This window comes from Marmota monax, unplaced genomic scaffold (assembly GCF_021218885.2).
Source record: "Marmota monax isolate L192 unplaced genomic scaffold, Marmota_monax_Labrador192_F-V1.1 WCK01_AAM20220418_F8-fsc00006, whole genome shotgun sequence".
Lineage (NCBI taxonomy): Eukaryota > Metazoa > Chordata > Mammalia > Rodentia > Sciuridae > Marmota > Marmota monax.
The window spans coordinates 18,329,747-18,354,199 of record NW_026693712.1 but is presented as its reverse complement, the minus strand read 5'-3'; the positions used below and the strand labels follow the sequence as shown (position 1 = coordinate 18,354,199).

Here is a 24,453-nt window from a genome sequence, read left to right as displayed (position 1 = left end):
ATATCTTGCACTTAATCACCTAAAACAATGAAATGAATGAAACTACTCTTTTTCTTAAATATTTTTGGTTGTAATGGACACAATATCTTTTATTATTTTTTTATGTGGTGCTGAGAATCGAACCCAGTGCCTCAAACATGCTAGGCAAGCGCTCTGCCACTGATTTACAACCCCAGCCCATGAAACTACTCTTGATGAAATAATGCTAGTGAGAGATAATATTAAGTAAATTATTCAGTGGGACAAAAAGGTGAGTTTGGTTCTATTGTAACTATCTATAATATATTTGAATTGTCTGGAAGAATCCTTAAATCTGCACCTAGAAAACAACAAAAGGAGAAATGTTATCTCTGTTCGGGAATTAGAACCCATAAAGAGAAAAGTAGGGAGAAAACCCTAGGAGAATTAGGAAGAAACAGGAGTTGTACAGTGAATGTAGTTCCTTAGGAACTACTACTCTTTTATCAGCCCTGCCTTCCTTTCTTTCTATTTGGATCCTGGTTGCCAACTCCCAACCCCATTTCGCCTGCTATAATCTCTTCTTCCTCTGCCTGCCTCTTCCTGGCATTCCTTTACTGCTATTTACCAACCTGAACATTGGATAAAACCTAGCTCAGGTAAGAACTTGATTACTTTCAAAATATACAAGGGATATGGGGGGAAGCAGTATGGGTATGGTGGAACAAGGGTCAGAAGCCTAAATTCTATTTTCATTTCTGCCACTTGAAGCACTATGACTTTAGGCATGTCATTTCACCTTTCTGGGCTTCACTTTCATCATCTGAAAATGAAACTAAACTTAAATGAAACTCAAAATTTGAGTCCTCTAGTTCTAACATAAATTTTCTCCTTTTTCTTGTGAATGAGATTATACGGTCTGCGAATACTGGAAACCATTAAAATGTTTATAATACTGAGGTTTGGTTCTGAGGTGGGAGAAAAAAGCCTGCTATTCTGGGGATGAGTATTGATTTTGGAGATTTTAGTGAAGGTAGAAGAAAACCTTGCACATCCATAGTAGTCCTTCAAGTCATTAAGAAACATCCTGCTAAAATACAGGTCAAACTACATGAGAGTAACAGCTCTTTCAAGGAATAAAATATATCATTAAGGTTTCCAGACTCACTTATTTCAAATAGTATTCAGTGTTAACAAAATTCCACCATCAATAAAATTATTGATGTTGTAAGACCCCTTAAATCTATTGTGGCTACAGTGTGCTGACTTGCCCTTTTATAGGCCAGTCTGCTTTCTTCAGTCCCTGCTCTCAAGGGGGAAATCCCATCACCTCATCTAACCAGACCAAAGAAGAGAGTTGGACAGCCAATGGTGCCCTCTCCTAACCAGAGGTAAGAAACTTTAGGACTTGGAACTTCAGTTTCCATCTTTTTGTGTAGATTCTGGCCAAATCCTCCTGCTGATCTCAAAACTAGGGCACAAGGGGGACCATCTTAGTTAGAGTTAGGTTGTAGAAGAAAAGCTGGTCATATGATAGTTTCATGCCAAGCAGAGAGGAGTATTTGGTATACATGATTGTATCCCACTGTTGAAGACCTTTGGACCACATTGTAAACCCAGGAAGAGGCAAACAAGCCTGTAGGAAAACAACTTTGAACATCTTGTTCTCTGACTAACAAGAAGAATTTCTACGGAGAAGTATGGCTGGTCGTGACGTCTTCCCAGTGGACCCTGTACTGGGGTGAAGGGCTCTGATAACGCTGCACTTTTAATTCACCTTTAGTGATTTGTCATTTTCCAACAGGCTAGTTCCTTCACCTTCACTCTTTCCTATAGAAAAGGAGTGACAAAAATGTGGTTTAAAGTTTAAAACTCTTTGAATGTGTTAAGATCACCTCTAATAAAAAGGGAATTAGCCTAGGCTTCAAGACCTAATTTGGAAAACAAGGTCATAAATCAAATCATCTATTGCATACCTATCTTATCCTTTATTTATCTTTGCACAGTGCTGGTGATCTAATGCAGGGCCTCACATATGCTAGGAAAGTTCATCTTGATGGTATTGGTGTGACTTTAGCCAGTTTGCCTAGTGGTGGAGACCTGGTATTTCCTCATGTTTAATGTAGTCCCAACTCTCTGATTTAAACTCTTGTTCCTTATCCAGTTTGCATGGATAATAAATCTGGCTTTCTCTCTTCAGCCAACAACCTATTTTCTAGTTCTCCAAACTTATTCCACCTAGTGTCTCCAAAAAGTTAGCTTCATGCAGTAGTGCAGATAGTAGTGATATCTACTGCTGCTATTTTGTAGTAGAGATTTTTTTAGACATGGATCCTTCTTGAAAACTTCTCCCAGATCTGTTTCTGACTGCTCTTTCTGTTTTGGTGAATCCTTCTTCCTTAAATAAATGTTGATGTGCTTAGGGCTTGTCTTACACTGAATCTTCTCCCAAGGTTATCTCCTTCCATACTCTTGGATTTCATTCCACTCAAATATGAAGCACTAGCCTGAGTTCTCCCTGTGAACTTCAGACCAATATATTTAGCTCCATGTTGTGCTTTACCTGGGCATTCCACACACACTATTCATTCCCCAATACTCCTTGTCTTGTTTTCCCTATTATACTTGCATTCTAGCTACCAAGGCTGTCAAACCAGAAGATAGGGAAGTATCCTGGCTTATCTCCATTTCCTTCACCCCACCCTTAATCGATCACCTTGTTCTTTCTCCTCTTTGTATCTGAGTCTTATATATTTATCTTTATCCCTATAGCCTTTTGTGCACCTGCTTTCACTGTTGGGCTTCCCACCTTCAATCTCATGGTCCTCTACCCCATGCCTCCCTGAACAGACTACTTCATAACCTTGCTTAAAAGATGACTTATCAGATGACTCTATAATTTGTTCCCAAGCCTTATTCTCCATCACAGTTAATGTACATCATTTAGGTGTGCACCACTTTGTAAGATGCTTTCTTCAAAACTGTTTGGAACAATTAAGCATACATATCCTTGCTGTCTGAAATATGATTCTGAGAATCTGCAGCACCTGTATTACCTGGGAATGTATTTAAAATCCAGAATCTCACCAGGACCTAGTATAACAGAGTTCTCATTAAGGTCTGCAGGTGATTTATATGCACGTTAAAGTTTAAGAAGCACTGATTTATAATTTTTTTTTAAATGAGGGACAGAATTAAAGCTAAGGGAAATTCTAATGAATCCATAGCTGAGGTAATACCAGTATGTGCATGTGGTCAGGTGCTATACTTAATTTTGGGGGGTAATAAGGACAGTGCTGATTTGGGGGAAGCCAAATTGGACAACTGGATTGAAGTTAAAATTTTTAGAGTCTATAATATAGACACTAGACTTAGTACTTAACTCTCCCACCACCTCTGTCTAGCCCATTTTATATATCTGGCTATATATATATATATAGTAGGTATAGTGATATAATAGGCCAGATAAAAGGTTAGACACTCCCTCCGACCTTCCCTTCCACAGAGCTAAAACCAGATCCCCTACCTATCCTCAGTAAGCTGTGATAGATAAAAGTCCAGACCTCCCCTCTTGATTTCTCAAACTGCAGCCTCCCCCTGTCCCTCAGGGCCCACTCATCCTTTAGCCCAGGTACAACTTCTTCAGAAAGCTCCCTGAAGAAAGTAAGTCCCTTGCCGTGGTCAAGGCCATTAAGGCATTTTCACACCATATAGCAATCGTGTATTTCCTGTGCTGGGAATCAAACCAAGGGTCTCGCATGCTAATCAATCGCTCTACCACTTAGCTAAGCCCACAGCCTCAATTGATTGTTTCTAGTGGCCAGTACACAGCTGTGTTGAAGGGACCAGGTTCTGAAGTGAGGTACGCTTAGGACCCCTCCAACAACATTTGTTACTTTGAAACATATTTTCCTGCCTGGGCTTATTCGCCTCATTGTAAAATATGGCTATTAATAGTGCTTTACTGTCCAAAACTTTTGAGAGGAATAAGCCAGCTGTACTCCCCAGGAGCCCAAGTGTAAGCAGTAAACTGCTAAACTGTTGCAGTATTCAGAGGAAAGCTGGCAAGTATTGCACCAGGTGGATCTGAAGGCTTGTGCAGAGTCTTAGACTCTTCCCCACCTTTAAGGAGTCTGGTTGCTCTCTAGCGAGTAGGCGGCGCCATCGGGTTGAGTGATAGCGAGTGGCCCGCCCCGGGCGTGACGTCGTCCTAGTGTTGTTGCTGCGGCCGCACGTGGTCAACCAAGTCCGCCTCAGACTCAGCAGCATTCCGCGCCACAGCACCAGCCCGGTTGCCTTCCTGCACCTCCTGTCTGCTATGTCCACGTCCACGAGCTGCCCGATTCCGGGGGGCCGGGAACGGCTGCCCGACTGCTACAGCACTACGCCGGGGGGCACGCTATACGCCACTACCCCGGGAGGTCAGCGGGCCGGGTCGGAGTCCGCAGAGTGCTGGAAAACCAGCGCGTGCGTGCTGTTGCGGGCGGGGGTGGGTAGGCGTGGGCTGTAGATTTGTCTTTGTCCGCAGGCCCCTCTGTTGTAGGTTTGGGGGAGGGTTTTGGAACCGAAACTTAGTTCCCCAAAACCTGAAAGTGCCTTGAGCCCATCTTCGGTAACAGTGAGTGGATTCCTCTCTCTGGCCTTGTTTCTGGGGGTCTTCCATATGCTCCTACCTTTAGCAAATTTGCTTCGTGGGAGTAGGCGCCTAGGTCCCAGTAGAAGGAGGCCTGAGCAGGAAGCACCAAATCTTGGTTAGAGCTGTTGGGGGCAGGGGTTCAGGTAGCTGGCTCTATCTTTTAGCTGTGATAGATAAAAGTCCAGGCTTCCCCTGCTGCTGGTTGAGCCAGCAGCCTGAGAACTTGAGAGGCTGGGTTCCCTACCCTGCAATTCCTGCCACGAGAGGTAAAGGGGAGGGGCGAGAACTGGGCAGTTCCCCTTGAGGTCAGCTATGCTGGCTGGTTTTCCTTGAGCTAGAAGGCTGAGACTTTAAGGACTTGGGAGTGGTCAGAGTAAGAACAGTATGTCCCTGTTTTTCATGAGGAAAGCAAGTATCTGGAAGAACACAGCTTCTCTTTGCAGGAGATGAGCGCCCCCTTCACAGCTGTAGGGCAACTATATCCCACCTTGTAAACCAAACCAAGAAAATGTCAAAGCTTAAGAGTAGCAGACCCTGAGCTCAAAGTTTGGTGCTCCTTTTAAGAACTAAGACCTGAAACTCGTCCAAACCTAAGTCCCCTGGTTGGACTAACTGGAATGCCCAGTTGCTTTATGATGCTTAGACACATCTTGGTTAGGCCTGGTAGTCTTTCAGTGCCATGAAGCCTTGTCAGTAGAGATCCTAGTCAGTCTACACACTGGGAAATGTGACAGAGTCTTACACCCCCCAACACAGTCCTCAAAAGGCTGATGCCTGGGATCCTAATCACCTTTGAGCCCAAGTTCCTGACTCTTAACCTCAGCCCCTACCCCTTAACAGGCACCAGGATCATCTACGACCGAAAGTTCCTGCTGGAGTGCAAGAACTCACCCATTGCCCGGACACCCCCCTGCTGCCTCCCTCAGATTCCCGGGGTCACAACTCCTCCAACAGTCCTACCCTCCAAACTGGAGTTGCTGAAGGAGCAGAAGGAGACAGAGGAAGAGATACCCGGTAAGGAAAGCAGTATCTAAAATTAGGAAATGCCTCATCCTTTGAGTTGAGATGCCTCTGTGAAGTAGAGTGGGGTTCAATTCCAAGAGGGGTTTCCACACTGGCCATAGGCCTGCAGACCCTCAGGCCACCAACCAGCCCTGCTTTTTCTTTCTCCAGATGACGCACAATTTGAAATGGACTTCTAATCCAGTGCAGATGATCCCCCCGTGTGGCGTTATAGAGGGATCCCTCATGCCGCTGTTGCCAACACCTCTTTCTGGGATATCCAAAGGACAGCTAGCCTCATCTAATCTGGAAAGGAGTGACTTGTTGGCTGCGGATCTCCTTTAATTCTGGGGCAGCTAGACCAGGGATAGGAGTGGGCTACTTGCCAAGCCCTTAGATCTCCTTTCTCTTTGGTCTGTAGGTACTCCTCCCAACCCCCAGGCCTCTATGCTAAGGGCTAGGACTAGAGGACAGAATATGTCACCTTTTGGCTGCTTAGTAAACTTTCAAACAAATGTCTTGGCTCCAGTGTTCTCCTCAATGGTGGTCTTCTCATCTTAGCAACACAGCTGAGGGCCCTAGCAGGCTTATGAGAGGTCCAGGTCTGTTCCCAGCTCCCCCTGAACCAACTTCCAACAACCATGAACAGCAATAGCCTGGCCCTTGCCAGGGGATATTCCTGTCTTTCCAGGAAGCAGTCTTCTTGGAACTGGGCCTCCCCAACAGCCCTCCCCTCTCCATTCCTAAGCAGCACTCTCTGGATGAGGTGATTTCACAGCCTATAGCCAAATCTCTTGTCTCCCCTTGCTATTTCTACCTCCTACTACCTATAAGTACCAATCCCCATTCCAATACTGAAAACCTTGTGCATGCCTTTCTTACAGCACTGTTGTTTACATAGGTTTAGAAGAAACCTTAAGGTCCACACTAAAGGCCAAATGATGAGTCGGTAATGATCCCAAATCTCAGTATCTGGTCATCTCCTTCATTCTCTATAGCAAAAACCACTCACTGGTTCTAATCTCTACTATCTGTATACCTCAAAGATGGAAGGTATATAAGGGAGTCTCCTTTCCTTGCGAGAAAACATCCACATGCTAGGCTATTTGAATCTGTTCTCATTTTGAAATGAACTCTTTCAAAGACGGGGCTACAAGGAATGTGTTTCTTGATCTAATTTTGGTAAAAGTGGCAAGCAGCAATCTGATCATGCCCAGCTAGGCATGATGTGTGGAGGAAGGATAACAGAGTTTATAGGGTACGCAAGGAGTGGGCTGTCAAGGACAGTATTCGGGACCAGTGTGACATATGAAGGGCTCATCTCTTCCCACCCAGTGCCCACCACTGAGATGTTTTTATTGAAATGCATATGTTATGGGTTAACAAGTGAGCTCCCTGTACCCCAGATTGGATCTTGGGTCAGTTCCAATGGGACAGTCTCCCTGGTGGTAAAAGGGAGTCAAGTGAGAGAAGGCCTCCACACCAAGGCATAGGAAACAGGCTAGGTGAGTCTGGGGAATCCCCAGAATTATAGCGCCTCTTGAAAGCCTGGTATAGTTTGGTTCTCCTCAGCAGCTGCTGCAGATGTCTCTTCATTGGCCTCCTCTTCTGAAGACAGACTCCTGTTTTCCGCAATTAATCTTTTAACTCCCACCATCCACTGACTGACCTCAGTCACATGATCAACCATGAGGGAGCGGTGAATGTCATCTGCTGCATCCCACCGGTGGCTTGAAAGCTCTGAGGAGAAACAGGGCTTGAGCAAGCAGAATGTGCTAAGAGTTTTCATGCCTCCCATCCCAGAGTTCAAAATCTTAGCACCTGTTCCAGCTTAACCAACCATGGCATGGCAAGAGATTTAGGCTATACCAGAAGCCACCCATACCTTGCACCAGTAGTGCCATCCTCCTCTTAACAGGCACTGACAACTTCCCTCCAGCCCACTGTTCCTGAAGCAGTGTCAGGCGTCGACTGATGTCATCACATACCTGTTTCTGAAAGACAAATGCCCTCCAACTCAAGTGGTGCCAGCCCAGTGGGGAAAGGGGAAGGCAGTATCATAGGAATGCATCTGCTAATCTCTGGTCCAGGACCTTACATTTTGTCTTTTAGAGATCTGGTTCTTTACCCAAAGGTTAGAGGCCCTCACTGAGAACCTGTTGAGGCCTATGGATCTTCTTCCAAGAAAACATGCATGTGTGGCTAGAGTTTAAAAATTTGGGGCGCTTCTCAGACCCTCAGAAGCTCATAAGGTTAATTTACAAAAAAAGAGACTTAAGAACCAAATAGATGAAATTACTATGTTACTTCCTCTTTCCTTGATCCCTTGCCTCCAGAGAGCTTAGGAAACACCATAGATAGAGATTTCCTCTCCCCCACTGAGTACAAAACCAGCAGGGTATGCTCTGAATGGCCTGGAGATACTGAAAATTAAACTACTATTTTCCACTGGTGGGAATTTAATTCAACTCATTCCTACAACTCTACTGTTGACTAGTTCTGCAGAAGTCTTGTGCACCCTCCTGAAATCCTGTTTATTTTCTTGGGAAGGCCTTAGCAGATTCTGAAGGGGTCCATAACTCTGACAGGATTAAGAATCATTGCCTATAGGGTCCGAAGGTCTACCTTTGGGAGCCATACTTGCATCTGGCTATGGAAAGGAGTCCTCTCCCACTCCCTGGAGGGCCAGGGCTTACCCTCATGTGGCCACGGCAATCCTCCAATGCCTGTTCCAAAGGTCTCAGCACATCCTCCATCAGAGCCTCAGACTCGATGACTCGGAAACCTGTGGGCTCCACTCTGGAGACAGGACAGCTCCCCACAGAGGGGGGGCCAAGGGCCTTACTTGAAAGAGGCGGAGGCCCCATTGGAGGAGGCCCAGGAGAAGTCTCTGAGGTGAAGACTGAAAAAGTAAAGCAGGATTCAAGTAGCATGGCTCAAATAGGTAAGAAACTCAACACTAAAGTCGCCCCTTCTAAGCAGGGATACTCTGGGACAACTCATCCACTTAAAAATGTGCATGAAGTACCTACTAGGTGCAGACAATGTGCTAGGTGCCAAAGATAGAGTAAACCAGACAAATTAGGTTCCTGCCTTTAGAGAGCTTAAATTCTAGAGGGGTTGGAGACACAAGAAAACTGCCAAATTATGTTACATGCTGTAAAGAAATAAAATGTACTCTGTGATAAAGGGTATAGAAAGACCTAAGTTGTTTATACAAGTACAGCTGCTAGATTAGTGTGTAACAAAAAATATCACAAAGCTAACAGTTTTTATTAAGTTGAGAAATAATGGATACAATAGATGCAGCTATGAAGAGTTAAATGAGTACTAGGTGAATTGTTGGGGGGCAGGGATACCAGGGATTGGACTGAAAAGTGCTTCAATGTAGCTGGGCCACATTCCTAACCTTTTTCTGTTTTTTTTTTTTTTTTTTTTTTTTAATTTTGAGACAGAGTCTCACTAAGTTGCTGAGGCTGGCTTTGAACTTGCAATCCTCCTGCCTCAGCCTCCTGTGTTGCTGGGATTCCAAGTGTGCAACTGCCCAGCTTCCTAAGACTTATTAACACTGAAGAAAGCAGTGTAAGCCATGACTGGAGAAGCATTCCAGTTCCTGTAGGGCCTTGGAGTTTGATCTCGAGCCCTACAGTCCTGGGAAGCCACTGCAGTTTTATAGAAGCAAGGAGTAACATGGCCCAACTTATTATTATTATTATTATTATTATTATTATTATTATTATTATTATTATTATTTTGTGTGGAGGGCAGGGTACTGGGGATGGAACTCAGGGGCACTTGACACTAAGCCACATCCCCAGCCCTATTTTTTATATCTTATTTAGAGACAGGATCTACACTGAGTTGTTTAGCACCTCGCTTTTTTTTTTTTTTTTTTTGCTGAGGCTGGCCTTAATCTCTCAATACTCCTGTCTCAGCCCCTCTGGAGCCAGGCATGCACCACTCTGCAGTGCCTGACATTTCTTTCTTTCTTTCTTTCTTTTTAAGATGTATGTTTCATGACAAATTGATGAGAACAGATCAAGAATAGAGCCAGGCACGGCAGTTGATTAATGAGATGGTCCAGGAAAAAGAGAATGCCTAGCCATAACTATGGTAAAAGAATAGATGAGGGGGGGGAAGCAGTCCGAGATTTATTTAGGAGGAGGCAGCAACAGGATTTGGTTACAATAGTTGAGGGAAGAATCAAGATGACTTGTTTCTTTTTTTTAAAAAAATATTTATTTTTTAGTTTTCGGCGGACACAACATCTTTGTTTGTATGTGGTGCTGAGGATCGAACCCGGGCCGCACGCATGCCAGGCAAGCGCGCCACCGCTCGAGCCACATCCCCAGCCCCAAGATGACTTGTTTCTGACCCGTAACTGGAGGAAGAAAGTCAAGAACTTAAGTTTCAGGCATTAGCATCTACAAGGATGATTAATGCATCTAATAATTTGGCCTCAGTTACTTTACTCCTGCACCTCCAGTGATTTTTTTTTTTTTTTTGGGTAGTTGTAGATGGACAGCATGCCTTTATTTGTTTACTTTTATGTGGTGCTGAGGATCAAACCCAGTGCCTCACACCTGCCAGGCGAGCACTTTACCACCGAGCTACAGCCCCAGCACTCCAGTGATCATTTTGTTCCTCCCTCTTATTCCCCAATGCTTTGTCCACAACATTGTATCATCTACAAAATTTGACTGCCCCTCCTACCCTTCCAGCTCAACTACTCAGATTCCCTGGTGCATTACAGCTACTCCCTTTGAAACACTTTTACCTCCTTCCTCTCTTCCTTTTGTCCCACTTTATTGGTTAAACCATAGTGCCTACACTTGGGAAGAAAACAGAACCAAACTGATAAATGATAACTTAATACTTTTAATGGCCACCGATGTTAAAACATACCAAATACTGCCTGGACACATGTCTTCTAAACTTTTCTTCTGTCTCACTCTTTCTTTGCCTACTGTCTCTCCACCTCTGATCCTGCCTCATGTTTCATTGAGAAAACACAGGTCATCAAACATGAACTCTCTCATCTTCCCACCACCACTTTTACCAGCTTATCTGCATCTGCGCCCACTTTCCTTCCTTCTGTAATAAATGAAAGCTTCCTGCTTCTATCAAAATCCATCTCCAGCTATTATTCCTTTTCTTCTGCATCATCAGTTCTGGTTCTCAGTCAGCATACAAACATATTAGTATATACTATCAAAAGCAATCCTTCCTTCACATTATTCCATTTTCCAACACTGCCCCATTTTCTCATCTCTGCTTCATAAAACTTTCTGAGTGAAATGTCTATAATTACGCTGTATTTTTCATATTCTCTTCTCAGCCCATTCCAGCTAAATTTGTTTTCACCACTCTATAGAGACTGTTCTTGTTAAGGTCAGCAGTAATTGCGGTGTTTGTCAGATATAGAGGTCTCTATCTCTCTTGACCTCTGTAGCATTCTGCACTGTTGATTCTTGATTTTACTCTCCCCTATTCTTCTTTGGCCATTTCTTAATCTTTGCTGCTCCCTCCTATACATAACCTTGAAATGCTAGAAAGCCCTAGAGCAACTTTTTAGGTCTCTATCCACAACCTCTCTTTATGTCATCTTATGAGCCATGCCATTAAATACCATCGACTGTTGGTGACTTTCTCTAATCTGATCTATCCCTGTTTCTCTCCAAAGATAGCAGCAACCCAAACTTAAATATGGCCCAAAATGAAAACTTGCTTTTTCCCTCCCCACAAAACTCTATCCTCCAATCTCCCCATGTCAAATAAACAAACAAAAATCCATATTGATTTCTATTTACTTACTCTTACTTTTTCCACAACATAACCTATGTACACCCAATTCCTACCATCCCCACTACTTCCTTCCTTGTCAAATCATTAAATCTTGCCTGTATTACTGTAATAGCTTCTTGATTTGTTGTTCATTTCTTCCCTAAAATCTTTTTCCACACAGCAGACACAGTGATCTTTTAAAAATGTAAATCAATTAGTGGTTCCCATGCTGGAGAGCAAACATCTGAAACAACTGACTGAACACTACTGGCATCTACCTGGTAGAGGATCAAGGGTGCTGCTGAAGAAACTACAACGCAAGAGAGTATCCAGCAAAGAATAACTTGGCCTAAAATCAGTAGTGCCATGGTTAAGAAACCCTGCCTTCCTTATATCACTCCTTTGCAGTGAAAAGGGTGTAAAGAATGAAGGATGCTAAAAGAAATTAACCTGAGCCCATTGTGCAGGTGACTGCCCACTTCTGGCCTAGGAAACTTTAAGTGGGAAAGACAGCCCTTCTCTACTTTAAACTTTTCAATAGCTTCCAACTTTGTAGATTAAAATGCAAACTCCTTTTCCTGGCAAAACTCACTATGTTGTAGCCATTCTACTTCTTCAGTATCCAATCTTTTTCTTATCCCAGGACCTTTGCACTAGCTTTGAAATGTTCTTGCACCTGATCATTGACTGGCTTCTAGTTACTAGATTTCAACCCCTCAGATGCCTAATTTAGTCACCCAGTAACATATCACTCTGTTATTTCTCTGCAGAGCCCTTTGATTTAATGTCATCTTATTCAAGCCATGACATTAAATACCATTAAATATTAAATCAATATTTAATCTATTGCCAACGCTACATAGTTAACTTCTTGTTCACTGCTGTTTAGTTTGTTGCCCTTAAGTAGTGTCTCTTAGTATGTACTCAGTAAATAATAATAAATAGATGAGTAACACATCAAGTCTCAGATGCCTACTATACCCAAGTGAAGAGGTAAAAGGGCTAAATCCATGTATCACTATGGGATTCTAAGAAGAGGACTAGATTGGAAACAACTTGAGAATACTCTTGATAAGATCACTTAGGATCAAGGTATTAAAGAGTCTTCTTAAATAAACAACATTTATTGGTCTAAGCGGCAGAGGGAGCTCAAAAACACCCGCTCTGGGCCCCTTACTGGAGTCCCAGTCTCCTTGTGGAGGGAAGTCTCCTCAGAAGAGAGAAACAGGCCTTTGGGTCACGCTTATCCCTGGCACCGCCCATTCTCCGCGGGACTCCGTGTATAGGGCCCCCACGCACCTCTGGGGGATCCATCCTGCGGGGCGGCGACCCTCTTAGTGAGCGGCGTGCGCTTGGGTCCGCCAGTCTGGGTCTGCAGCCCGTATGAGAACTGCGGCGGGTCGTTCCAGCCGCGCTCCTTGTTGCCTGTGGAGGCGAGGGAATGTGTAAAGCGAGAGCCGGACTCCACCAGAAGGTTTCACTGGGGCTTGGGAAGATATAGGTCCGCACCCGGCGCCCCCAGCTGCGCTCACCCGGCTTCACATACAGCTCCGCCATCTCCACTTCCGCACTGCCAGCGAGGCAGCGCGTCATTTCCGGGACCGCCGATCACGCGGGCTAGTTGGAATGTGTGCCAGGCGGCGCTGGCTGCTTGGAGGACTTGTTTGGACGGTTCTTTTCAACCCCCGAGAACCGCAGGGACCCTGCGCCAATTCCCTAAGGGACTCGAAATCGCCAGCTAAAGATTCTTCGGGACCCTGGTCACAAGGCACCAAACGATGCTGTTTTTCCAAGGACCTGGCGCTCTAGGGAGCCCAAGTCTCAGGGTCCAATCTCTCCCAATTGTTCTCAGGAGCAAATTCAAACCACCAAAAATTCAAGCCCCACGTGTACCCCGTCAGTGTTCTAGCCAGGTCAACTCCTGGAACCTCACCTCTGTCCAGTGCCCTACACATTCACCACATTTATTTTCTCTAGAGTCACTTAGTACTCATCTTCCTTCAACACTCGGCTTAAATGTCAACCCTCCCAAAGTCTTCTGTAACACATTAGGCCAGGTTAAGTGTCTCACCGTGCTACCACAATACTCTTCTGAAGAAGATTTCTGAGTTGTACTACATAGCATCTTCTATTTTGTTTGACTTGTTTATCTCCCCTAGGAGTCTCAGAAGGTGGGATCTGACTAGTACATCCCCAGCACCTAGCTTAGTATCTAGCACAAAGAAGACCTTAGAAAATGTTTGTTGCACGAATGAAGTCAGGTGTCAATTACATCCATGCCCTCATCGTCACGCTCACCCCTCACAGGTTGTTAGCCCCCAACCCTGTCCCAGGTCCAATATACTCACACCTAGTGAGGTCACTGAGGGATTTTTATTTGCACTTATTTTTCTATAAAGTGTTGCTGAGGTAGAGCCAACTGCCCAGGGCTGGACAGGGTCAAGGAACACAAGGATCCAAGGTAAGGGGGAACCAGGGGCCTAAGTTGTAGTGCAGGGCCTCTCAGTCATCCATATAAACAATAAGTTGGGCAATAAATAGAGGGTAAGCAAGGATCCCGAACAGGCAGGAAAGGTGAGAGGTTGCAGGCCCCTGGGACATAAAGGGGTACAGAGTTGGGCATGAATCCAGAGCCTCCTTCCCCAGCCCTCCAAGATCAATTTAGGGCATATGGAGTAGAGAGGGTTTCAGACGGAAAGCATCAAGAAAAGAGAAGACACCCCGCTTTCGAGGGGCTGCCCCTGCACCCCCAACCCCTCCTTTGAGTAGGGGCAGAGGCAGGGGACCTCCTGGGGAGTCCATAGAGCTGGTCCGCTTGAGCCGCAGGCGGGCACGGGCCTGGGTACCCCAGGCCTTGCCTCGAGCTGCAGAGGCCACAAGACACTTCTGGTACTGAACCTAGGGAGAAGGGTGATGTGAGGATACAGCTACTCTCTGCCCCTGGACTCCTTAAAAGCTTCTGCAGGACAGAAAACTGGGCAAGGCTTCTATCTGATAGTTAGCAAATCTGCAGTCCTTACAATGCTGTCAAGTAGCTCAACAGCAAAAACATAAAACTTGATATTTACTGAGAAATTAAGGAAGGCTGGACACTGGTAAGTGTTTGATATAATAATATAACTTAATTCAGCTTTTTATGAGGTGTTGTTATCCCCATTTTCCAAATGAGGAAGTTAAGATTCAGAGAGAATAGAAGACTTACTCAAGGTCATATAGCCAGAAAATGGTGAAACTGTCATTCAAACCTAGTTTTGACTGTAGAGCCTGTACTCTTAACCACACCTACCACTAGGCTACCTCTGATCTATCTATCACTGTTGTGGATCAGTCCTCACCAAAACATATTCTCTAATTAAGGGGAGGGTCTACAACCCCAATCCATTCCCAGTACAACTGCTCAAATTATCTCTCATTTGAACTATTAACGAGGGTCCCAATTAGCCTTCCTACCTCCTCTCTGTGTCCTCTAAAGTTTTTACCCATACTATAGCTTAAGTGGTCATCCTAAACTACAAATGAAACTTAACTGTCTTGCTCAAAATCCTTCATTGGTTCCTCATACCCCTGGATAAAATAAACTCATCACCTCGACCCATGACCTAGTTTCTGCCTTCATCTCTCACTACACCTTCCCTTGCATTGCCACATACTCTAATCTACTAACATCTCTCTCTCTCTCTTCTCTCTCTCTCTCTCTCTCTCCTTTACAATTGAAGTTTCCTGTACTCAGCATAACTGTCCCACTCTGCTTCACATAACTTCCTCATAGGTCATCTCAATTTTCTCTCATGAAGGAAATCTCCTCTATCATCCCATGGTATACAACCTCTTCCTGATGTGTTTCTGTTCTATCCTAAGTATTCTGTGAAGGTAAGATGTGCCTTCTATATTGCTGAATTACCAGGGTTAAGTGTGGTGCATATAATTTATAGGTACTCATCATTTGTTGAATAAATAAGTGAACTGAATTAGTGGAGTTTAAGCATACCACATTTGAATGCCCACATATGCCAAGAAATAACCTAAATGAGACAAACAGAAAAGACAATACCAAACCTATGTAGCAGAGTCCCTACAGAACTCCAGCTACATGCTGAAATTTTACATTTGAACCCTGTGCCAGACTCTTCATAATTTAAGAAATGCAGGTATAGTAATAACTATGTAAAATCTTCTAGCCTGTAAATATTGGCAACTAATCAAAACTTACTAAAAATAGAACAAGGGCCAAAATACTTATGAACCAATCAGCCCTAGGGTCACTGGTTTGTGATCTGTGGGAAGGCTGCCAATCGTGAGCCCAGTCCATGGTATACAGCAGCTACAGGACAATTCCACCCATGAATGCCAACCCCCAACTCACCATACAGGCAGCCTGCACAGCTTCAGAGAGTCCCCCAGCATGAGGCTGGCACCAGAAGGCGGCACACTGGAAGCTCTGACGGCCAAGGTCAGCGATGAGGCCAAAGGTGTGTGGGTCATGGCCAACGCCAATAAAGGTCACAAGGCGCACAGGGCACTGCCACAGTGGCTCCTCCTCTGCACTGGCCTCTGCCTGTCCATACCAGGCCTAGTCATTAGAGGATCAAGCACTGGCCAGGCACACTATCTCTTCCAGCAGACCCCCTCAGCATCCTTGCTAACCCTCCACAGGCTCCCCACTTCACCCTCTTCTGGTACCTGAATGGAATGTGCAGTCATGAGAGAATCAGATACACTGAGCACAGCAGGAACCCAGGCATTCTTGTCCCCTCGGGCAGTGAGGGTACCAATGGCCTCGTTCAGCACATCCATTCCTGGGGGGACATGACCACTGTGATGTCTCCCAGTTACAAAGAAAGAAAGGGTCTGCAGAGAGTATCTAGGCCCCTCTCACTGACTTGGGATTCAGAAAGATGAGAAGAATATAGCTGGGGCTGGAATTAGAACTTTGAGTTGGGAAAGCTGGTACATCCCAGGCTATGTAAGGTCATGGGAGGTCTCCAAGAAATAGTAGATCCCACCCCACCCACCTTCCTCTTGTCTTATGCATCCCAACCCATCCAGCCTCTTCAGTCCTCACCCATGGCTTTGGTGACTGGCAGGGTCCCCATGTACAGTGCCTCATATTTCTGAGCAGCCTGACTCACAGCATCCAGCAGTTCCGCTGAAATGTAAACATTAAGTTGGCATGGGAACTCTCCATTATACCTAGCCTACCCTTCTGAGTGGGCCAGGACCCAGGACAGAGATATTGCTAATAAAAGAAAGCCCATGGATGTTCCTCCATTTTAGGGCTTGGGATCCCTGGGGCCAGACACCTCAGAAATCTCACATTTCTGGAGCCGTGCTAAATGACCAACTCCCATCTTTCATCAAACATCCTAATGCTGCAATATAGCAGCCCTTTTCCTGTACCTTGCCGTGGCAGGTCTTCAGGGGAGATGGGATCTGGGGAGCAGCAAACAGAATCACCACTGACTCCTACTCGCTCTGACAAGATCTAAAATACAATGCAATCAGCATGAGACTCAGAGAGAAGGAGGAATTTGGGTGAAGGGGTCAATAACACCCTGACCCAATTATCTTGAAAACTCCAGCCCCAGCTCCACAACCACATGTCCTGCCCCCCCACCCTTAGCACTTACCTGAGCACAGAGCCCATGTAGGGCACTTGCAATAGCTTTGGCAGGGACATCACAGCGAAACACATGGCACTTGAGCATACAGCTGTCTTTGTCACCCGCCACAAAAGCGAAGTCCCTGGCAAAAGCAGAGATAGGGCTGGGGTAGAGCTGGTTAGAGGCAGGGGCCTATAGAGCCTACAAGAAGCTTTTAAAATCAGTCTAGGAATACAGCAAAGATAGAGTAGGGAGGTTAGGGCTGGGAGTCAGGGTACCTGGTTGTCACGTACCTGTCACTGTTCCAGAAGCATGTGGGAGCACAGGAGAGAATCAGCCCAGCCTTTCAGGCTGTCCCCTATCTGTCCCTGCTGAGCTGGGCCCACCCTCCCCAACCAGGGCTGAACCAGGCAGGGGAGGCAGTGCTGGGTCCATGTCAGAGGATCTGTGTCCAGGGGTTCAAGTACCAGGGATCAGCATCAGTGGGGATCACAGCCTGCAGGGGGGAGGGAGAAGCAGCTCTCGCTTGGGGAGATGCAGATGTCCTCACCGGCCCTTGGAGCTGCCCACACCCCATACACGAATGTGCACCAGAGGCTGGCAGTGGATCAGACTATGGTCCAGTGGATTCACTAGGCTCATGGCATCCTTCTTCAGGATCATAAGCATGTTCTGGCCCTGCCAAGGACAGTCATCCCAAAGATCAGATAAAAGTGGTTGCCATAGGAAACAGGTAACTCAGGGACAACTACTTCTGCTGGTCCATAGACAGAACCCATTGGGCAGCCAGATAACTCACCTCACCCCAGGCACCATCTGGGGGCTGGCTACGGTTGCGGGTCTGAGCCAGCTGCTGGATACAGTTATTGACTGCAATACTACTCTTTCCTGGTGCCAGGTCTTCTTCCGGCACCTCCACCCAGCCCAGAGAGCGGACTGCAAAGCACTGACAAGTTAGGGGAAGGGACAGGAATGAGTAGGGGTGGAATGGGGTGGCAGGTACCACAGGCTCCACATGTACAAACCCTCTGGTAGTCTCTTCCTTTGCCCTTTATCACCTCTACTCAATCCAGGTCCACCCCAATCTTTCACTAAGGATTTCCCAATGCCTTAGGTTGGCCCTCGGGCTCAAGTCACTACCTTAGCCCCTGGCTCCAGGCTCTGGATATAGGATTCCTCACCATACCAGGTCAGAGAGTTACTGGAAAAGAGAGCACAACTGGTAAGAGAACCATACTTCCTACAGTAGGGGAAATGGTAAGGCCCAAGCTATTTTATCAGCACAGGATTTTGGACAAGATCCAAAATACAGCATCACAAATATAAACCCCAAGTGTGGTAGAACTCAGGATATATTAACATAAAATGTGGCTTAGAATTTGAGAGAAAATTCAGAACCCAAAGTCCAGACAGGACGTCGAATAAAAATTAAAACATGATACAGTGTATAAACTGTGAATCAGAGCCCCTAACCAAGACAAGACATCCTTGAAATCAAAGCCCAAAGACATGGCCAAGGTCTAAAACATGATAGGTCAGGACACAGAATATGGAAAAGAATATGTAACTAATGACAAAAACTTAGATCAAGGGACAAAACTCAAAATACTGATAGTCAAGAACACGGGGCTGTGCTGTGCCCAACAACACAGAACAGGGCCCTAAAAGGTAGTCCAGAACCTGATCTGGAAAACAGACTGGGTCCAGCTGCATTTCTGAATGCTCCCAAGCCTTTCATTTTGCCTGGGCCATCCCTGTTACCTTCGGTCCAGTGAGTTCTCCAGGCTGGAGAAGGATCTCCCCTTGGGGGGCCGCAGTCCCCAAATCCTCTCTGTCCTCTGTAGAACGGGGGCAGTCAGTCAGTATAACAAGCAGGCATAGGGCCACACACAGCCTTAGGCCCCCTTCTCACACCTACCGTGCCTGGATCCTCTGCATCTCCTATTTCCCAGGTTGGACGCTGCCACTGGGTGCTACCGCTTGGTACATGCCAATAGTAAGTACCTGCAGCATCATGGATCTTCCTCCAGCCTGGGGGCAGGCCTGGTTCCCCCTCCAGATTCTGGTCCCCCCACAAGTCATCTACAGAAACGAGATTGGAGAGGGTGCACATATTATGCATGAGTTCAGAATAACCATTGTCATAACCCTCCCTACATCCCACAAGGAACAGCCCGTTAGGCAGAAGCTCAAGGCTCCCCAATCTTAAGGATTGTAGGATCAGGGTTCATTTGTCCGCCGATCCCCATACCACCCCCGATTTTGACCCTTTCTCCACTCCCTAGTCTCCCCCATCAGCTTCTGATTTTCCCACTAGGCCCCTCCGTGCACACCGTCGCAGTTGACCAGAATGATGGCCAGCATATAATCCTTGCCCAGCATAGCCCCTCCGGGTCCCGGCTGGCCCTAGCTGCCCTGCGCTCTCAGCTCAGCGCGACCTCAGCAGAGTTGCGCTGAAAAGCCCCGGGTCCCTGTGCCGGAGACCGCCAGGCCAGCTGGCGCCGCAAACACGCGGGGCGGGGTCTGAGCAGCACCGCCCCTAGACGGTGGTGTCTAAATGCCGAGTGGATGTGTGTTTCCGTGCGTCGGACCAGAGGAGGCGCACGGACGCCCCTGACTCGCTGACACCACCACGCAACTGTGAGCTCATCAAGAGGGTGGAAGACTGGTCAGGTGAACGTGCACCGCGCGCACTCGCGCATGAGTGAGATCATCGCGCGGGTCGTATGCGCGCTCACAGACAGCCTGGGATGCGGCGGTAGGGGTCACGTGGAAGCATCTGTGAAAACTAGACTGTCAAAATTCGGCGGCGAAGAAAACACCCAATCCTTTACAAAAATGCCCCGGAAGTGCCTCCGCCCTCAGTAAAGATGGCGGTAGGCCCACATAAGGGAGGCGGGGCTGCGCCTGCGCAACAAGTTCGGCGGGGAAGATGGCGGATGACAAGGTGAGTGAACGTGGGGGTGATCCTTAATTTTTTAAGATTGTCTTTAGACTCCATGGCTCTGTAGTTTTGGGGAAAGGCGACACTGGAATGTCTCAGAGATGGGGTGCCTCTTGTTTTCCCTGGGACTCTATCGACTACCTCAACAGGGAGGGGTGGCATGGGGGTAGTTTTAGGGAAGGCGGGCGGAGTCGGGGATCCCCCAGCAGTCCCCTCCCGAATACCATCATGATCCCCAGTTACTAGCACACACTCAAACACACTTACCCCGGAATGCTCCTCACTCTGCCTCATTCCCTAGCCCCCCAAATTCCCCTTCCAGAGAGAGCGTTTCCAGTCCACACGAACGGCACCCTCAAACACTTTTCTTGTGCACACACTGAATTTTATACTTACATGTGATCAGAATTATTCGTCGTTTATGCATACTCTTTCTGACATTCGTTATCTCTCATATCCAGTTACTCCATTTAGGTTGAGATGCTCTCAGAAACAGGGATACAGTCCAGGCAGAAATCGGGTTTACCCTCAAATTGTCCAGGGGGCGGCTTCAAGCTATTATTCTCCTTTGGTCTGGAAGCCCAGCATCAGTCACATTCACCAAGTGCCTGCCAGTCCCACTACCAGGCATTTTACAACAGACAAGAAAGACTGATCACCACTTTCGGGGAGTTCTTGGTTCAGTCAGTAGTTATTTGCTCATAGACCTAATTGAAGGTTCCTTCTGTCTTTCCTGCACACTGATTGCTATATTAGATTCCTGTAGTGATTATTACAAGTTACTGATACTGATTTCATCTGCCACCCCCTCCCTGGCCCTATGTAACTCTGCTTTTCAATGCCTTTCTGCCTTTACCACTGCCATCTCAGGAAGGTTTTATAGAAAGATATCTCTGGCTCACCCCATTCCTCCCAACTCCCAGTTTCTGATAGAATTGAACAGGGAATGGGGCTGAGTCAGTCTGCTGGAGCCAGCCTCTCCCTTGTCCTAGGATTCTCTGCCCAAGCTTAAGGACCTGGCATTTCTCAAGAACCAGCTGGAACGCCTGCAACAGCGAGTGGAAGACGAAGTCAGCAGTGGTGTGGGCCAGGTAGGAGTTGTCCTCCTGCCTCTCACCTTAATCTTCATTGTCCAATTTTCTCTTGAGAATGTTGAATGAGTGGCAGAGATTTATTCAGCAAATGGTTATTGAGGGCCAGTTCTCAGTTCCCCAGGAAAATTTCCCTGAGAAAATAGCACTTGACCTGAGATCTTAAGTAGTGGTTAACTAGGTAAAGTGGAGAGGAATGAAAACTCCAAACATATGCAGAGTAGTATTATGTACAAGAGAGGGAAAGGAGGTCGGTTCTGCTGCAGTAGTGGGAAAATATGCTAGAAAATGAGACTGGAGAAATAGCAGGGCTCAGACTGCTCAGGGGCATCTCTGACATTTTAGCAGGAAGATTCTGTGGTTGGAGTTTTCTGACTTCAGGATTCTGATATTGTGTGATCAGGGCTCCTGAGGTTTTTTTTTTTTTTTTTTTTTTTTTTTTTTTGAGCTCCAGAACCTTGAGAAAAATCTTTGAAGAAAATGCTACAGCTGTAGAGAGTGACCGTCACTTGAGTAGTTCCTGGGCAGAGAAGAGGGAAAACCTGCCTGAGTTTCCTTCTTCATTTTTCTCTGCAGGATGGCTCACTTTTGTCCTCCCCGTTCCTCAAAGGATTCCTGGCTGGCTATGTGGTGGCCAAACTGAGGGCATCGGCAGTACTGGGCTTTGCAGTTGGCACCTTCACTGGCATCTATGCAGCTCAGGCATATGCTGTGCCCAACGTGGAGAAGACACTGAGGGACTACTTTCGGTCACTGCGCAAGGGGCCTGACTAGCTCTAGATCCTATGGGGGAAGCAGGATGAACAGCTGGGGCCTACAGGTGGAGGCCTTTCGAACACAGACATACTATCTAGCTTCCCTGGCTGTCATCTACTTACTGTCTCCACCTGTCCTGCCACCTTCATCTTAGCTTCTCTTCCTGCAGAGGGTGCACAGTGGCTTGTCGGACTGTAACCTGGACTCCTTCCCTCCCCAGCTCCATGAGACTGGCCCCAAGACCATGCTTCCTCAGCCCCTTCCTCTTCCAGCCCTAACTGTGGAGTGTACAGATGACTCTGATCCTCAGTATTCTCTCTGGCAATGTACCAGCTCCTCCTGGGAGCTGGCTTCATAACTTAATATCCCTTAAATGTGCCCCAGTTCCTCTGCCACTTGCTAGTTACACAGGCAACCAGGATCTGATGAGGGCATGAGTGTAGAGGAAGGTGGTATGCCAGGCCTGGGCCGTCCTAGGCAGGCCCGCTGGACCCTGATGCTCCTCCTATCCACTGCCATGTATGGTGCCCATGCCCCACTGCTGGCGCTGTGCCATGTGGATGGGCGAGTGCCCTTTCGGCCCTCCTCAGCTGTGCTGCTCACTGAGCTGACCAAGTTACTGTTGTGCGCCTTCTCTCTCCTTGTGGGCTGGCAAGCATGGCCCCGAGGGGCCCCACCCTGGCGCCAAGCTGCTCCTTTTGCACTATCTGCCCTGCTCTATGGCGCCAACAACAACCTGGTGATCTATCTACAGCGTTACATGGACCCCAGCACCTACCAGGTGCTGAGCAATCTCAAGATTGGAAGCACAGCCCTATTTTACTGCCTCTGTCTCCGGCACCGCCTCTCTGCACGCCAGGGTTTGGCACTGCTGCTGCTGATGGCTGCAGGGGCCTGCTATGCAGCAGGTGGCCTTCAGGACCCTGGGAACACCCTTCCTGGGCCTCTAGCAGCTGCTGCCAGCCCCATGCCCCTGCATATCACTCCACTGGGACTGCTGCTGCTCATCCTGTACTGTCTCATCTCAGGCTTGTCGTCTGTATACACAGAGCTGCTCATGAAGCGACAGCGTCTGCCCCTCGCACTTCAAAACCTCTTCCTCTACACTTTTGGTGTGCTCCTGAACCTTGGTCTGCATGCAGGTGGTGGTCCTGGCCCAGGCCTCCTGGAGGGTTTCTCAGGATGGGCAGCACTTGTGGTGCTGAGCCAAGCACTAAATGGACTGCTCATGTCCGCTGTCATGAAGCATGGCAGCAGCATCACGCGCCTTTTTGTTGTGTCCTGCTCATTAGTGGTCAATGCCATGCTTTCAGCAGCCCTGCTACGGCTGCAACTCACAGCTACATTCTTCCTGGCCACACTGCTCATTGGCCTGGCTGTGCGCCTGTATTATGGTAGTCACTAGCCCCTGGCCACCTTGCTTGCTTCTGATTCTATAGATTGGGCACCACCACCAGAGTCATCTCTCAAACTTCTTCCTTTCCTCCCCTTAGCAACTGTAATAAGTGCCTTGTGAGAAAAGCTGGAGAAGGGAGAGCAACCAAGTTAGTCTTGAAGTGGTGTATGAAGGAGGCTTCTAGGAGACATGAAGAGTAGATTTGGTTAAGGAAACTTAACTTCCCCACCCACCCCCAAGTTCTTCCAAACTAAAGAATTGGGAGCATCAGTACCTAGGCCTGAAAAAATGACTCCATTCCTGATGGGGAAGGCTCCCTGCCTCATCTTCCATAAACAAAATGAGATATGGGTGACCGGTGGCTTTCCTTGCCCACTGTGGTCACCCCAATATACCCACTACCCAGGCCTGGTGTTGGTGCTCAAGCCCCGCCTTGGTGCATGACTTCTTCATAAGGGACACTCACACCCAACAGTCATGCAGGAAGGCCCAATTGCTACAAATTATATAGCTGTCACCTAGGCCACTCTGCCAAGGTCCCTCAGCTCCAGCACTGCCTGGAGATATATCCCCTACCCCCTCCACAGTGCTGCTTCCCTTACCCAGCCTTTGTTCTGGAAACCCCACAGAGGGCTGGGGCTTGACTCATCTCAGGGAATGTTGCCCCTGGATCCTGGCTTAAACCTATACTCCTAACCCCTTTGCTCACCCAAGGGCCCTATTGAAGCCCACTGCCACCTCTAAGGCTCTTAGGAGGTAGCATCTTTCCCACTCTGAGTCCTATCCCTGCCTAGTAGTGTCCCAGCTCCCAACAGCCTGGGAAAGCTCTGCACAGATTGACCTGGGACCAGGTACAGAAACTTCTATAGCTTAATCAATGTCTCTTTTAACTGCATAAGCAATAAGGTCTTAATAAAGTGTTCTAGGATGTAGGGTGCTTCCTACAACCAGTCAATATTGTCTTGTGTCTTCTATGCTGCACAGTTCCCCTCAAACATAATTGTCCCTTGGTCTCCTGAGTATCTTAATTCTGGAGTAACTTCTGGACTAAGAGGACAAGTGGTTTTCTCCAAGCTGTTGCTGTGGATCTGAGGTATTCTCTGTCACAGACTTTGAAATTTCCCTTAAGCACAAAACTTGGGCCCTGGGGCTGGGGATGTGGCTCAAGCGGTAGCACGCTCGCCCGGCATGCGTGCGGCCCGGGTTCGATCCTCAGCACCACATACAAACAAAGATGTTGTGTCCACTGAAAACTAAAAAAATAAATAAATATTTAAAAAAAAAAA

At 47.1% G+C, this 24,453-nt stretch overlaps 5 protein-coding genes across 8 annotated transcripts; 3 read left to right on the top strand and 2 right to left on the bottom strand.

Annotated features, from left to right (window-relative positions):
- Positions 1-1,370: 1,370 nt before the first annotated feature.
- On the top strand, positions 1,371-6,111 carry Eif4ebp3 (eukaryotic translation initiation factor 4E binding protein 3). Of its 2 annotated transcripts, none has more exons than XM_046460037.2 (3): positions 1,371-4,425; positions 5,435-5,608; positions 5,768-6,111. In XM_046460037.2, the coding sequence occupies exons 1-3, from the start codon at positions 4,277-4,279 to the stop codon at positions 5,769-5,771; spliced, it is 327 nt and encodes a 108-aa protein (XP_046315993.1). In that variant the 5' UTR covers positions 1,371-4,276; the 3' UTR covers positions 5,772-6,111. The 2 variants fall into 2 exon arrangements, with proteins under 2 accessions (XP_046315993.1, XP_046315994.1); XM_046460038.2 differs by having other exon boundaries at positions 4,146-4,379.
- An 809-nt stretch (positions 6,112-6,920) lies between these two features.
- On the bottom strand, positions 6,921-13,069 carry Sra1 (steroid receptor RNA activator 1). The gene is made up of 5 exons (XM_046460036.2): positions 12,913-13,069; positions 12,680-12,805; positions 8,293-8,498; positions 7,482-7,590; positions 6,921-7,336 (listed from the first exon to the last, which is right to left on the bottom strand). The coding sequence occupies exons 1-5, from the start codon at positions 12,971-12,973 to the stop codon at positions 7,125-7,127; spliced, it is 714 nt and encodes a 237-aa protein (XP_046315992.1). The 5' UTR covers positions 12,974-13,069; the 3' UTR covers positions 6,921-7,124.
- A 665-nt stretch (positions 13,070-13,734) lies between these two features.
- Apbb3 (amyloid beta precursor protein binding family B member 3) lies at positions 13,735-19,587 on the bottom strand. 3 transcript variants are annotated; one of them, XM_058584285.1, is made up of 13 exons: positions 19,314-19,587; positions 18,899-19,062; positions 18,742-18,818; positions 18,121-18,181; positions 17,780-17,926; positions 17,531-17,658; positions 17,274-17,279; positions 17,008-17,143; positions 16,778-16,862; positions 16,443-16,526; positions 16,061-16,176; positions 15,744-15,935; positions 13,735-14,278 (listed from the first exon to the last, which is right to left on the bottom strand). In XM_058584285.1, the coding sequence occupies exons 1-13, from the start codon at positions 19,360-19,362 to the stop codon at positions 14,042-14,044; spliced, it is 1,482 nt and encodes a 493-aa protein (XP_058440268.1). In that variant the 5' UTR covers positions 19,363-19,587; the 3' UTR covers positions 13,735-14,041. The 3 variants fall into 3 exon arrangements, with proteins under 3 accessions (XP_058440268.1, XP_046315989.1, XP_058440267.1); XM_046460033.2 differs by lacking the exon at positions 17,274-17,279 and having other exon boundaries at positions 17,008-17,122; XM_058584284.1 differs by lacking the exon at positions 17,274-17,279 and having other exon boundaries at positions 17,008-17,122; positions 18,985-19,062.
- Positions 19,588-19,651: 64 nt separating this feature from the next.
- On the top strand, positions 19,652-21,873 carry LOC124103432 (SLC35A4 upstream open reading frame protein). Its single transcript, XM_046460039.2, has 3 exons — positions 19,652-19,927; positions 20,917-21,015; positions 21,592-21,873. Exons 1-3 carry the CDS (start codon positions 19,913-19,915, stop codon positions 21,787-21,789), a joined length of 312 nt encoding a protein of 103 aa, XP_046315995.1. The 5' UTR covers positions 19,652-19,912; the 3' UTR covers positions 21,790-21,873.
- Positions 21,874-22,021: 148 nt separating this feature from the next.
- Positions 22,022-24,122, top strand: LOC124103428 (probable UDP-sugar transporter protein SLC35A4). The gene has a single exon (XM_046460035.2). It carries the CDS (start codon positions 22,205-22,207, stop codon positions 23,174-23,176), a length of 972 nt encoding a protein of 323 aa, XP_046315991.1. The 5' UTR covers positions 22,022-22,204; the 3' UTR covers positions 23,177-24,122.
- Positions 24,123-24,453: the final 331 nt, after the last annotated feature.